Here is a 15,363-nt window from a genome sequence, read left to right as displayed (position 1 = left end):
CCGTTTTCCTTTTTATCCATTTACGTTGACTTCGAGGAATCACATGAGATGAGAGAATCACAAATCTATTGAGATTTCAAGATATCTCTTTTGAGTTTAACAGTAAAACCACTGAGCAGTTAAATTGACTTTTTGAAATTCTTTTATGGAAACTTCAAGAGTGCATCTATCGAGACTTGATTTATAATACAGTTTGTGTATTGCTGACTCAATTTTTTCTAATAATTTCTCAGAGAAACACCTGTTATTTTTTTAACACGTTGAATGCCATCCCCAACCAAATCGAAATACTATAGTTCACTCAATTAAACGATGATTATTTGAACACATTTCTATATTATATATAATACTACTGAATGCAGTGTCATTCGGCTAGAACGTGCAATAATAATAATGTAATTCAATCAAATGACTTAATATTTTATTTTTTCCATTTTATGTAGTTTGCTCGATGAAATCGAGCGGTATTCAACGTGTTAATAATTGCAAAATGAAGAAATTAGGAATAAGTCGTTTTAATTCGTCTGATAGTTTTAGTGTCAAAAAGGGTGAAGGTCGTTGAAGGAATCACAGACAGGCACGGTACTTTTGATCTTTTTATTTCTTCTACTTTCTTAATAAATCGGTGACTCGAGTCGCTACAAACTGTGTATGAGTTCCTTTTATAATTTAATTACGAACGTACATAATAATGATTTTTCCGTTTTTAATCATTCTCGCTCATTCACACGCACCCGCTTACCTTGATTACTCGAAAGAAAAGAACAAAAAAACGCTTCGTTTTATAAATGCGAGCCGATCGTCGGATCTATTCTACTCGATTCCTCCCGGATGAAATGCGTCCCGACGCGAGCGATCCTCGCGCGAGACGATGATTCACGTCGAACGTTACATTACGATCCTCCTCGTCGACGAAACTAGTCGTACGCGATCATTTCCGCGATGCAATTTCAAAGCTCGAAAACTGAACGCGGTATCCTCCGTGTATTGAAACTATTTTTCGGTCAAGAATTATTCCATTAATCAATTATTAATCGATCATTTTCCAAGAAACGCGAACGATCGACGGACAATAGATCACGATCCGTGTGTAGAAAATTTCGTTTAACGCTAGAACCACCTAATATTCAATATAATCAATACGCAACTCTTTCTACTGATATCCGTTACATTAAGTAAGTGAAACCATTAATTTCGAGAATAATTTCAGAAACTAAATATATTTGTAATATCAGTAATAGCAAAATGAAATGAAAACCGGTGATTTCTACTGGTAGTTCTAGTGTCAACCCTTTGCACTCGAACATGGACACTAGGTCTCTGTTATAATACAGTACAATCGAATGGTTCAGTATTCAATATTAAATTTCCTATAATGTATTAATACATGAAATACTGTAACGAAACTCTTCTGTTCCTTAACAGGTTAAGTGCCATGTCAGCCGCTGATGACCGACGCTTCTGAATTACTTGAAAACAACGTTTAATAACACAACGAAGCTGATAATAGTGTAATGCAAGGATTGTAACGTCAAATAATTGATAATTGTCCCTGCTATTCTTTGCTACAAAGAAATAACCACGGAAAATCGGTCAAAGTTTGGCACTTAACGTGTTAATTAACCCCTTGTCTTATAACAACGCGTCAGATAATTCATTCGGACTCAAAGTACATATTATTCTTTTATAATCAATTATTATACTCAAGAGCAAACATAGACATAGAATATGTCTACAACTTTTTTCTTCTAATAAACCATTAATGACAAGATCGTATCGATCAGAGTTAAGAAGGAGATCATAAGGCAAAGGATTAAGTACGATTTCTGTTTACATCAATCGTAAAACCCGTCGATATTCTATTAGAATATAGAATATTTGTAGTAGTATAATATTTGAAGAAATCGTCGAGTGCAAAGGGTTAAGCAGCGTCTCGTTTTCCTTTCTTCCTTCCGCCCCGATCCCTCGTACGGCAAGAACTCAGGTGGCCGCGCGGCGAGTTCGTCGAACTCTTTTTCCAAAGCGCATCTAACGGCTTGAAACGTGAACCGAATCCTCTATTTTCCCAGTCGCTTCTCGAGAACGGATTGTCAAAGTAAACGGATCCCGGGCTGTCTCTTCTTGTCCCTCCCTTCGCTATGCCCTTATCATCCACTGGAATTCCCTCTCGCGTTCAAGCATACTCGAACGTAACGACCTAGCGAGACAATGAACCCAGCGGGCCGATAAAAAGAGGTTCGGGTTCGACGATCTGCGGAGAGCGTCATCGTTGTACCCTGGATGAAAGAATGTCGGACAGAATCGACAATTAAAATTTCCACACCGGAAAGATCTGCTGACGAGTCAACGTTCGTTTCTCGAGCAATCCCGAAGGAAACATATCGTACGTTCCTCCTCCGGTTTCCACGAATCCACCGTCTCGCCGCGAATCGTCGAGTGTCCAAGCGTTTATCGGTTCGATCCGTGCCGTCTCCTCAGGACCGAAGCTAAAAACCGAGAGGAGCATGGCACGGGTTTCGTCGCGAGAGAAGTTCTCGCTCGGAATGGCTCGCGATCCTTTAAGTACACATGATCAACAGACTGTCTACGGGAATGGTATGTACATGAGAGAGGCTCCGCGACTCGACGCGGCCGATTAAACGAAGTATCGCTCCATTTGGACCCGACTCGACCCATTAACGACCTTTCGCCGCGCCGCTCGGAATAACCAGAACAGCGGAACGCGTTTCGGTGTTATTCCATTGATAGATCGGCAGCTCGCGGTCTTGCGAGTCGTCGAATGCCTCGAACAGGAATAAAGTAGTTCGAACGTTCGCTCGGAGACGCTCCAATTATTCGAGCAGCCCGGCGCGTCTCCTTTGTCGCAACGAGCATCGGCGAATTTACTGTTCGATCCACTGTCCTGGTGTAAGAATAACGTTTCGATCACGGATACAATTGCGTCCGAGCGTAGATCATACCGAGTTAAAAGGTTCCCTCGGCGCGTACAATTATGCTAGAAGAAGATTCGACGTTTCGTCCCATTAGAATTCCATTTACGCGCGCGCGACGGGTACGATCCTCGTTTAATCGGACCTCATCGATCCCACGGAGCGTATTGCTCGCGTGCTAATGCGATTCGTAGTTCTCCTCTCCCCGAATCGAATGCAAAGTGTATAGATATAGAACGGCGTTTAAGTGAATTTCGCGTCCCGGTGTCTCTTGACGTTCGTATGCTACGAGTGTGTACGTGTACCGCTCGTATTTGTACGGTCGGTGGGTGTGGTATCTGTGTATACGTATGTTGTATGCGTACGTGTGTGTACGTGTATGTGCAAGTAAAGCGTTTCAAGATCGCTCGTATCGCGCGAACAATCATCAATGACGACGATACATCATCGCGATACGCATCTGCCGCCGCGTCGAACAATGATCGCACGGTTGAATGTGCAATTACACCGCGACCGGAATCAATCGCGAACGCGGTAATGGCTCCGAAGACGATTCGAGCGCATTTCATCACACTGCGGAGCCCCTAGGCCCCAATCCTCCAGCTTTCCGTTTCGCGTATTTACAGGTAAAAAGTCTCGTGCCTACCGGCGGTTCTTCATCGGGATCACAAAATAAAGAAACACCTCGGTACGCCTAATGCCACACACCGACTATTTACAGAAATCATGACACGAGAGCTTTATATAGATTTGTATAGGTGTATATATAATATGTACGAGCCGTTCACCGGGCAAATCGATTAACTCCGCTTTTAGAAGTTTCAGATTGAAGCGATATATCTCTCTTAGCGATTTATTGGCTCTTCACTTTTGATATTTAACGCTAGAACTACCGGATGGGTCGAAATGACCCATTCCTGAATTCTTCTTTTACGATTATTGAGAAAACAATGGATCCTTCTCTAAGAAATTTCTAAAGAAATTGTTTTGGTAATACGCGAACTAAGTTTCGAGTGATCGAAGTGTCGATAGATGCAGTCTTGGGGTTTCTATAGAAAAATTTTGAAAAGTCAACTTGACTGCTTGGTAGTTCTAGTGTTAATATAAATCTCATTCTGACTGGTACCATGGAATAATAGTCTTTTGGTCATGGGGAAATTGCGATAATAATAAAAGTTACTTCGAGAATATAGTTTATGATCGAGCAAAACGTATACTATTGGAGTTAATCGACTTGTCCTACGAGTGGCTGATATATATTTATATATAATACTCTCCGGAAACTCGTTACTCGCTATTCGTAATCGTGTATATCGTTAGTAAATTCTTAGATATGGTTGTTCCGCGGCCCGGGACCTGGCACACGCCGCTCCGACCTCGGCCAATTCCATTTCTTTCTTAAACCAGTGGAGGGATTACGACTGCGAACGGTGAGTGGATGAGTTCTACGCGAAGCGATCGGCCGAAAGTTTCCGTTCGCCGGTCCCCGGTGGCTCGATGAACGGACGAAGTTTCTTCTGACTCGAGCTAATATTTTCTTACAGGCAGCTGTTCGGAACAGCTAGAAGTGAATGCGATTATTTCTAGCCAGCCGAGTCGACGAGCGGATCTCTAACGTTTCGAACTTTCAGCCGATGGCCTGTACCGGACCGTAACGCGCGAAGTTTCTGTAACACCTGTGAACCTTAATGCGAAGGGTTTGTCCTCGTCGATATTCTCGCGAGAGGCAAGACAAAGGACACGCTTGTTCGTCCGATGAAAAGTTTCGTGTCATCCGACCGACGCATAAAGATCCACAGGTTTAATAGGTGGTTCGTATTGGTTCGGTTAACGCGTTCGCCGCCGGGGCGTCTGTCCAGCTAAAACGGGGATGGAACGAGTTAGAGGCAACGAGCGAAAGTGAGGATGGGTGCTGGTCAACGAACGCGTTAACACCGTCCGAGAGCCGAAGCAAAGCCGGCGGGGAATCAATAAACGCTTCGCGCGTTACGGCCTACGCCTATCTAAGCTTCGCCCGGCGCTGACGAGAGTAAGTTAGCCATGCCCGTGTCGAAGTAACAATTCTATGTGCAACGTTCTCCTCTAAACAACGATCAGCCGGAGTGCCGTGTGCTCAGCTACCGACCAGTACGCAGTAGTCCCCTTTACAGTAAAAATATATTATCGCTACGGTAGTACTTAACTTTGACTAGCATGTGTTTATAGAACCGATTCCCAGCGCGGTCAAATAAACGCGCCGTGTCCCGCGTCCCTCCAGCCGGCGTCGCCGGAAGAGGAACCCCGAATTCCTAGACCGGTTCTCGGCTGGGAATCGTTAGGTCGAACAGTATTGGGACCGCCACACGGTGGTTCCCTGTCGATCAACCTCCTTAAATACGATATTTACGCGAGAAAGTAATGGGGTACAATGTCGGCTTTACCTTAAGATTACAATCCTTCCATCGGAATAAGTACGATCTAAAAAACGTGACAGAATTCATAAGGTCGATCGTTCTTTCACCTTAACGCTACGTTTCTACGCCTGTTTACTCGATATATCATCCGTAGGGCCCTTGCTCGGCTCCGATGTCTTCGCCGATCGATGAACCCGTTCGCGATCCCCGTGAAAAGCTACCCTTAGGACAACGAGACGCTTTCTGACTCGATCGTCTCGTTGTCCTCGGATGGTTTCCACTGTCGGCTGAAGACACGGGGAGCCGTACTCTCTAGGAGCAAGGGACGCGAAATAAGAAACACGAACGAAGGTATCCGTAAGTTTTGGGCCCTCGTAGAAAAAGAGGGATGCGGTGTGGGAAGCGAGCGCGCTCGCGAGACGAAAATTAACATAGTCTAGCTTCCTCTTTAGATACTCCCCTACGTTTCGAACCACACAGCGACTATTATTCAGTTTTCATTCTCTTTCGATTTTGTTTCAGTCTTGTGTTAATACTACTTTAATACTTTTACAATTCGCACGGGTCCGTGAAACCGTTCTAGGCGTAGGTACTTACACGCCTCTCTGCCACCGTGTTCCCCTTCTGCGAAAGAGCACTGTGCACGTAACCTGGCCTGGTTGCTGGCTTAACGAACAGAGCGTGGTAGAAAAAGGATTAAGCGTGGCGTTGCTACAGCGATAGTTTGCTCGATTAACGGACGAGAACGCACCCCCGGGGTCCACAATGCGTCGGACGCAATAAACTTTGTACAAGGCGTTCCAACCGATTCGCTGATTCGTCTATAATATCTCCGCCGTTGTTCCCTATCCGTTGAGTATTTCTTTGGTATGCAGATATCGTCGATATCCGTGTCGAAAGGGACAACGATCGTATTAAAATTAGCTTCTTATATCTCTATCGAGTTTAGTCTACAGTCTATTTATCTTCTTCCCCCGTTTTTAAATATAGAAATTCCAAGCTGCCCGGCCCGAAGGCCGATTGGACAGAGAGAGAGAGAGAGAGAGAAAGAGAGAGTCCCTTTAAACCCTTAACAATCTATAGTTCGAGTTTACAGTCTCAAGCTGATATAACAAAGTTCCTAGACTTTAAATGGACACGTCCGCTGGAACGCCCTGTACGCATTACACGAGTTACCATTTTAATTCCGTTCGATTTCCGGCACGACGAAAACAATTCCTTGCGGTCGGCAAAGCCAGCTGTGTATTGTGTATCGTGTACGAGGCAAACGATTCCCGGTTAACTTCATACGGTTAATGAACCCCTGTGTGTACACGGGAACAGCGAAACGCTCTCGTTGCCGTTGATCTTTTTGATTCTGAATACTGATTTGATTATCCGCTCCGAGGAGCATAATATATATGAAAACACAGAACAATTCTGCTTTTAATATATCTCACAAATGCGAAAACGTTCGATATCGATCTGTTTCTTTCTTTCGTTTTTTTTCCTTCCTCCCCTTTCCCCGCCCCTTTATCTGCTCACCGTCTCTATCATCCCCCCGCCCACCCCTCGCCCCGTTTTTAATATCAGCATATAATTCCCTAGCATTGCTATTTATTGCGTTCAGTATCACTGCACATGTATCGTCGACCGCGTCGACGCGTATTGCAGAAAACTCGATTATCCGCGGTGCAAAGATTATTCGCGAACGATATTACACGGTCGGATCGCTCGGCCGGATCGGGATCCCGGCGGACCAGCGGCCAGACAAAAGAGGAAACGAATAATTATACACACAGAGAGAAGATTCGCGGCGCGGTTGAAGCCTGGCGCGTTTACATTTTGCTTTTTATATCTTTTGCTTCGTCCCCTCCTCTCCCCCCTTCATGCCAACTTTTCTCGTTTTGTCCCATAAAGAAAGTCCGAAGCTGTGCAGACACGTGAAACAGGCCTAAAACCTAGACGCGATCGCCTAAAGAGTCGTTCGCTTAACACCCTTAACCGCCTACGTTATAAATAGTTTATTATCAAAAAGATCCATCCTGCACCGTCGAAGTAAAAATAAATATTACTTTTTTTCCCGTTTTGTATTATGTTTCTTTCTTTCTTTCTTTTTATCTTTCCCCCTCTTTTTTTGCTTCTTTTCCTTTTGGTAAAGAATTTCATAAACATATAGGTTCCTTCACGCGCGAAACAATTTAAGTAGATTACCCTTAAGTACGAATTAAAAAATATTTCGTATAAGTTACCATCCCTACGATATTACACGAAAGAACGGGGAACATAATATTGCGGACTCGCTATTAACAACTAATTCGTTGCGTGATCTCTGTAAATCTAATAGGAAAATCATAGATAATCAAAGTCATAATACGGGGAACGTATTATGGTATTTAAGTACCGTTTGCTGCCGGCCCGCGGACACGCGCGGGCCGTAAAAATTCGATAAAAATAAATTCGAACTTTACACCATTTTTTTTTTCGCGTATTCCTTAGGACTTATTTAAAGATATTTTTGTTCTTTTATAATCTATACATAGTGCCATCTTTGATTGCCCAGAGACTCTACAATATCCACCATATATAAATCTCGTTAGAAAGAAGACCATTGACGGCTACATTACGTTATATCTTAGCCTTTAGAAAATAACTAGTAAGTTTGAGAAACCCTGTGAATGCTTTGCAACTGACTACTTTCATCGCGTCTCTTTCCCGTCTATTTTTTTTTTCCTCTCTTCTCGTCCCTTCCACGTTTTCCGGTTGTACATCAGAATGCAAATACATGATGTCTCGTGTTAAACTGTATATATGTATATAAACACAGAGTCGCGAATTGCATTCTATAACCCGCTGTACAATACCCTAAGTTCATTTTAGAAGTATACCCATATAAAATAAAACATATCCAAAAAACGATATATACTCATATAAAGTGTAAGATGCACACGCTTCTTTCGCCTCTCATCTTTTTCCATTTTATCCTAGGGCAGGATTCTTACTATACAAACTATTACAGTTTTCTTATTGAGCACATTTTAGAAATTGTTTGAGTCGTTGTAGGAAGTATCTCGATTATTGACTTCATTTCGACTATACGCTAGAACCTAGACACGTCACGAGAGAAAGAATATTCTTATGTTTAAAGGTTCCTTTGATTGTGCGGATTTTCACGTGTATATATGTTCATCTGTCTGTGGTGTATGTATGCATGTATCTGTACGTCTGTATGTATAAGTGTGTGTATGTGAGCGTGTGTTTCAGTATGAGAAGAAGACTTCGATGAGATATATATCAAAGAAAGTTAAGAGAGTCGACTACACGTAGATCAATAATGGATTTTGGACCGTTCAAGATCTATTCTATCCTCAGTCTGACGGAACGATATATCTATGTGGTGAATCGGGTAAATGCAACCGCATTGGAATGCATGATTTGTTCATACGCTAGATACCCGCGTATAGTGTAAACGGTCATGATGCCCCAATTAATCATTTCTAGACACGTAAATACTCTTACTGATTTTGTTTGGAATTCCTAGGAACTTCAAGTTTTCCGCTCTCTTCCCAAACAATGTTGCCGTGTTCAAGCTTCCTGGAAGAAGTCAACCAAGTGCCACGTGAATGCACGGCCGTGGTGAACTCTTCACGGTTCCGTCAACCGTTACTTACATCAGGAAACAAAAAGTGTTCGCGAGTCGGTTGCGGTTGTTCGAAGGGAGAGCTGCTCATGTATCCAGGTGACGGGGACTCGCTTTTCTCGAGTACCGGGGTAATGTTCGCGTAATTTGCGGCCGGCGTGGTCAACGTTCTTCCTTGTTCAACAAGAATGCTTCTGTCTATCTTGTAATATTCCTTTCCGCTGCGCGGGCGCAGCGTCGTTGCCACTGCTCTGCCACCCAATCTGAAAAACAGAATCAACGGTGAAGTATTCGACGTCATTGGTTATAACGTATTAATTTTCTAATCGAATCCTTACCTTAGACTGTCCGGCGTGTCGGACGAGGAATGTGACGACAACGACAACGTCTCGATATAATCAGACATATCGGAAGTACCGCTGCTGGTGCTTCGCGAGTCGATGTAAGGAGTGCTGGACACTTCTCCAGGACTGTTGAACCCCTTCGCACCTTTGGGCATACACGTGGGTATATCAGCTTCGGCGGACGAAGACTTGGTAGGTATCTTGATCTTCTGGAATTGGAAGGACAGCTCGCGAAGCGGGTCGCTGGACTTGGACTTCCTTGGCAGGCTGCTGTGGTAGCACGTAGGCGGTGGACTCTTTCGATAGATTGACAGGACGTTCTGTTTCCTTGCAGAAGTCGACGGAGCCAAGGACAACTCGAATTCGACGAACTCGGCAGTTCTGTGACTGAGAGATCCAGTTGATACACCTGAATCGTTACTGCTAGAAGAGTCTCTGTTGTGACCAGTTTTGGATGGTACCGAAGAGGATCGTCGGATCTTGATGAAGGACGGCTGAGGGGAGGCTATCGACATCTGTCCACTGTCCTGGTTCATCTTTATTTCCGAGTTGACGCAGGATGTATGCGTGTCTCCTTGCACGAGAGCGGCTTTGTCTGCTTCACTTGAACATTTGTGAATCGTCAACGTTGACGGGAACGTATGGTTCTCGTCGTCCAGGTAGTGAGCAGATTCCGCCGAGTAAGATCGTTTCCTCAACAGCAGACCGATGTTACCACCGGACTCGGTGCCGTTTCCATCGAAGTAACGGCGTCGCAGGTACGGACTAGACAACATTGCCGAGCCAGGTACACGGAACTTGGAGTCGGACCTCTTCTTCCCGCCCTCGGTCATTGCTGACCCGGACAACGCAGGATTGCTCGAGCTCTTTATGCCGCTACAGATCCTCGATAAAATCTCCTTGGAACACACGTTGTGAGCTGGTTGCATCGGTAGGTAACCGGGGAAAGGTTTCTTTGGCGTTTGCTTTTCAGGATCCATCACCAGATAATCGTTCTCTCTGTCCTTTAGGTGACCACATTTTTGGCATATCTTGGACTCTTCGGCGGTTGTCTCAGGCGTTTCCTCCTTGATCTGATCCGCGAACTTCTCTATCTCCTCCTGAGATATTCCGCTTTTGGTTAACAGATCCTTGCTGTTCTCATAATGCTCCAAGGACTGTGTGAAATCGATGTTCGCGTAGTTAGCTTGTTTGGCCTCCGGTTGAGTGTCGATCACGGGCTCGACGTTTTCATAATTGTTGGATCTGTTCTCCTGAAGACAGTCACAGTTCTCCTTGATCTTGTCCTCGCTAGTTTCAGACTTGTTGGCCCTCTTGGCAGTGGAGTAAATCGCGATTTCCCCGCTCGCATTAACCACAGGCATCTTACCCTCCCCTGAAAGCTTGACAGGGTGCACGGTCACCCCCGTCGGCTCGATTCCAGCTCCCCGTCTGCAATACGGCAGCACGAAACCTGCCCAACTCATCACATTTTGACAAGGACAGCCCGATGATCTGGGGGACTGTACCGTGAGCTTAGCCGGGCAGCCGCATTGCTGTAACACTACGGCCTGAGGAGCCTGCGGCGTATCGTAGTTGGGATAACTTTTTGGCAGTGCTAGGCATTCTTTGATTTTCCTTGGCGTGTCATAATACTGATCAGGTTGCGGAGCCTGTTCGAGCAGCATGTGATGAGCCAATATTGTCTTGGGCACATCGTAATTCTCGTACGGTCCAGCAGCAGCTGTAGGGGCAGTGTTACGTGTGGCCAGCTGCTGCTTACGCGAGTGCACGCAAATTTGTTCGCTCGGCAGTGGCATCGGCGGCTTTTTCGCCTTTTTCGCGGCAGTGCTTTGGGACGGTTTTGGAGGCCTCGGCGGCAACGCGCTCGGACTGGGCGACGCGCGCTGCACGCTCGTTTGTTGCGAGCTCTTTGTTTGAGAACAATGGCATTCTACCTGCTGCTGGGAGCCGGAGTAATCGCTGTCGTGGCTACTGCTGCTGTACGAGGATAATGATAACCGATCCAACGTACGAGCTTGCAAATGGCAGCCAAGACTGTTCATCGTTCCAGCAGGGCTGCTTATGCTACTCGCGCCAGTGGTCGTCGCCAACGTGGACGACTTCGAGACGGTACCTAGTTTACTTATGCAACTAGCGCACCGCTCTAAAGCGGACGTGCCTTGACGAGTGAGGGAACAGCTGCGCCACTCCCCCGGCTGGTCGGGCAGCTCCGAGACAGAGATGGTGTCTCTGCTACTGTAATCCCTGTCGAGCTCAGTCTGCTGTCTACTCTCGGCGGACGACCAATAGGGTGAGCTCTCATTCTTGCAGCTGTCGCACTGCTCTTCGTACATCATCGAGTAAAGGGGGGCGGAGGGGAAAAAGTCGCTCGCCCTAGTCTCCGACCGGGAGAATTGACGACGCGGGCTGTCCTGAGCCATTTGCTCCCTGCTAACCGGTCGCTTCTTCGTCAGTTTCCCCTCTGCCGCCAATTGCAGCATTTTCACGATGTCTTCGCCTTGATCTGTGATTAACACGTGCAGACCTTCCCCTCGGCCGCATCTCGAGCCACCCTCGAAGCAGAATCTCCCTTCCACCACCCCGTAACGCCGAAGGTGCGCGATCTCCCACATGCCCACCAATCTCGGCGGTATGCCGACGGTGATGCAGAAACGGCGATCTTGAATGTGCAAATGGGCCGGTCCATTGGTCAGTTTCGCTTTCGAGGGCACCGTGGAGATCAGTATCAGGAACTGTTGATCTGCAAGAATTGCGAAAGGTCAGCGATCTGCTCCAGAATTTCCAACTTAGACGCGCAGATCATTACGCAAAATGAAACTTCTTCGACGTTATAAGTAAAGGCTATACTTTAATTGTATTTTATATTTTTATTCGATATAAATTCTGAATAATGTCCGTTTATAATGTTCACGGATTAATCGCGAACTATGTTTCCTGTTTTAAAGGAGAACGCACCTTCGCCCAGATTGTTCGAGATCTTCACTTGCCATTGAATCAGCCGTTCTCTGGTATCGAAGGCTAAAACGACTGTTACGTCCTGACATATTATAGCGATAGTATTTGACTCCTTATCGAGGGTGAAACCGCTCTCCACGCCGAGAAAGTGTTGCAAGCTTAAGGAAGCTTTCGTTTGGCCTTGCTTGTATCGATCTTTGCTATCTCCGTACAGTTGTAAATGGAGACAATCTGGAATTGTTTGGTTCATTAACACTCCATGAGCTGAATGTTCGATTGTTTCAGAATTATTTGAGAGCTCAGCGTTTTTATAAAACGTGTGATAGATTTTACGGAATGATCTTCATCCGTATATCTTGTTGTGTAATAATGTTTAATTGTTGTTGTTAAAAATTATAAAACGTTAAGTAATTATAATAATGAACTTAGCAATTCAACGACTCGATAAAATAATTTGGGTATTTTATTCCCTTGATACTCTTCGAAAAATAATCGATCCCTTAATTATTCATTCGTCGAAGAAAAAGAAAGTAAACTTTAAGCGAAGCCATGGATCAATATTTATTCGTGAATGAAACGAAAATGTTTTTTATTGTGTGCGTGGAGGATACGGCACGCTATTAATACAGTCATTCGGACGTGGAAAACGAACGAAATCCATTTAGCCCCTTCTATGTACACTTAACTAATTCTCCCTAAGGAAAATTTATGAGCTACTGGTGTCCCCAAGTTTTAAAATATCCTCAAGTTACAAGGGCTCAGGTATTAATGGTTATTGCCAGAAGCAAAGCTCTTCTTGGAAATTTTTTTGTTTCTTCAGGCAGTCAATCTGTAACAGATGTGCCAGCTGCCACCCTAGGAAGGTCCATAGGGAGGGATTTTTCATGCTGATAACAAGTAAGGGAAATTCTTTCAGAAGATAGGATTAGGAATGTGGTAGAAAATAGAATTGCTTTGCCACAGCATACTGAAAATGTTGCAACATCTGCCTTTCCAGATAATAAATATATTTTGTAATCAGACCCTTAGACCATATAAAGTTCAGCATATACGTGATAAGATAAAATTACTGAGAACTTCACTATTAAGATATAAGGTGCACACAGTGAATCATTGTGTAGAGTGTATTTCATAATAAAGGCAGTGCCTTCACATGTTGGAGATGATATCAAGAGCAAATACAAACAGTGTTGTAGGTGGCATGTGCAACATTTCCTGTCTGTTATCTATGGTTCTTTCACACACTGTTTATCAATTGCATATGCATGCAAAGATAACATTAAAATATTGCATTTCTATATTTTAGAGTCTATAGTTTACAAAGGATGTCAATAAATTTATTAAACTGCATGAGAAAGACATTTACCTGCAACTGGTGACAGTTTTCTCATAACACACCATCTTGACTTCCACTGAAAGAAAAACAAAGATTTAATGGAGTCCTGAGTCAATTTGACTTAAAAGAAAAAAAGTATATATGATATTGGTGTACAATGAGTACAATGAAATATTCCTGTTAGTTTCTACTAGTAATAATAAACAATGTAACAGCCCCTGTTTAAAATATTATGCTCATTTACATAAAGAACCCTGCATAGGAAAACATCGTACACATGTATTACATATTTGTTTAGATCCATTTAAACCTTATGCACCCCTCTATGATAAAAATAAAAGAGTTTCTACCCTTTCTGATCTGAATGACTTCTTCAGTGACCCCCAATGTAAATAAAAGAAACTGACCCAGCTTTTTTTATAGCCTCATGCCTCTGCATTTCTTTCCCATTAACTTCCTTTAGCTTTCAACAAACTACTTAATCATTGAAATGCGCATTGAAATCAGATCAGGACACCTTAATTTGACTTCTTGGTCATGGGAGAAAAAGTTGGCCATTGTATTTAAATTTGAATGGGGCCCTAAGTGCATAAATATTTAATGCTCAAGTGACATTTATTGAAACATACAAATTAAATGGACAAAGTGTAATACTAACAAGTACTCAGTTGTTCTTCATATTCAAGATAATGAATTTTGTAATTTTTGTATATTATTGTCAAACTAAAATAACTAAGATTTTCAGTTTTATTTCAGATGTTAGTAGTATAGCCAAAACATTATTCATTAGACTTGATGTATAGATTAATGATGTATATACAATTACAATATCAAATGTAGTACTTATAAAATTGAATATATTAAATTTAAGTAGTAGAATCTTTGAGAAAATGAATATTTCTTTGGTTGCTCTTTTGTAATTAACACGTAAAAGGTAGACCTACATGAACATTCAGTTTATCCACACTCACACACATGAAAACACACTTTACTAATTAAATTGATGTTCATCTAATCTTAATTATCATGCCACACCAAAAGGCAATTAATTTCTCATCTATTAAAACGAGTTTCATATACAACACATGTGTGCGTTCAAAATACATGTGAGTTTATGCTTCTCGTTTGATTATATAATTTTTTTCATAATTATAATCATATCGTGCTCAAGTGACTCCGAGGTGAGTATCGCACGAGCACGACTTTAGATCGAATTACGAGCTCACAAATCTATTCGTCGATGAAAAGTATACGCAAAGACACAAAAAATAATTAGAGCGTTCGATAAATCCTCGGGAAAAGATTGGGCGGCATTATTTTGACGGAGAACGAGTTCAGCAATTATCCGATTTATGTTAATTGGTTGACTGGATCTTGGGATGGGGGAAAGGTGAGCCGTAATTAACAGAAAATTCGATCGGTGCTACTCACTTTTTTGCCGTCGCGAAATTTGACATTTCCCTCAATAATACAATTATTATCCACCATTGTAGAAGGCCGCTGCTGCTACACTGCTTTTAGGTGTTTTTCTCATCACTATGTAAAAGCACTCCGGTTTACTCAACGCTGCATATCGAGACACCGTAGAAACACACAACGCTCAGAACACCATGGATAACAGCATTTCCCGGCTCACCAACTTTTTCCACACAGGACAACAACCGCGAGCTCGGTGTTTCACGAATCACGCGGCAAAATCCATACTCCGTACCGTCCGCGGTGAGCATCCATCTTGACAATCTTGGCTTGCTGCGTGCACTGCTCTGCGGTCCTGCTCCCTTTC

General features: G+C 43.5%; 1 protein-coding gene across 2 annotated transcripts; it reads right to left on the bottom strand.

The window, feature by feature from the left end:
* Nucleotides 1-583: 583 nt before the first annotated feature.
* On the bottom strand, nucleotides 584-15,163 carry LOC116430651 (uncharacterized). Of its 2 annotated transcripts, XM_031985102.2 has the most exons (6): nucleotides 15,012-15,163; nucleotides 13,611-13,656; nucleotides 12,245-12,475; nucleotides 9,281-12,029; nucleotides 8,974-9,205; nucleotides 584-8,896 (listed from the first exon to the last, which is right to left on the bottom strand). In XM_031985102.2, exons 1-6 carry the CDS (start codon nucleotides 15,066-15,068, stop codon nucleotides 8,888-8,890), a joined length of 3,324 nt encoding a protein of 1,107 aa, XP_031840962.1. In that variant the 5' UTR covers nucleotides 15,069-15,163; the 3' UTR covers nucleotides 584-8,887. The 2 variants fall into 2 exon arrangements, with proteins under 2 accessions (XP_031840962.1, XP_031840961.1); XM_031985101.2 differs by having other exon boundaries at nucleotides 584-9,205.
* Nucleotides 15,164-15,363: the final 200 nt, after the last annotated feature.

Source organism: Nomia melanderi, chromosome 11, assembly GCF_051020985.1.
Source record: "Nomia melanderi isolate GNS246 chromosome 11, iyNomMela1, whole genome shotgun sequence".
Lineage (NCBI taxonomy): Eukaryota > Metazoa > Arthropoda > Insecta > Hymenoptera > Halictidae > Nomia > Nomia melanderi.
This window is presented reverse-complemented; position numbering and strand designations above follow the sequence as displayed.

What these genes read in the sequence shown, in the direction of transcription:
- LOC116430651 (XM_031985101.2), bottom strand. Translation starts at nt 15,068, where the DNA reads ATGGTGGATAATAATTGTATTATTGAGGGAAATGTCAAATTTCGCGAC. An exon ending in CTCGAACAATCTGGGCGAAG is followed by an intron (nt 12,030 to 12,244) that starts GTGCGTTCTCCT and finishes CAATTCTTGCAG; the next exon opens with ATCAACAGTTCCTGATACTG. An exon ending in GACACGCCGGACAGTCTAAG is followed by an intron (nt 9,206 to 9,280) that starts GTAAGGATTCGA and finishes TCTGTTTTTCAG; the next exon opens with ATTGGGTGGCAGAGCAGTGG.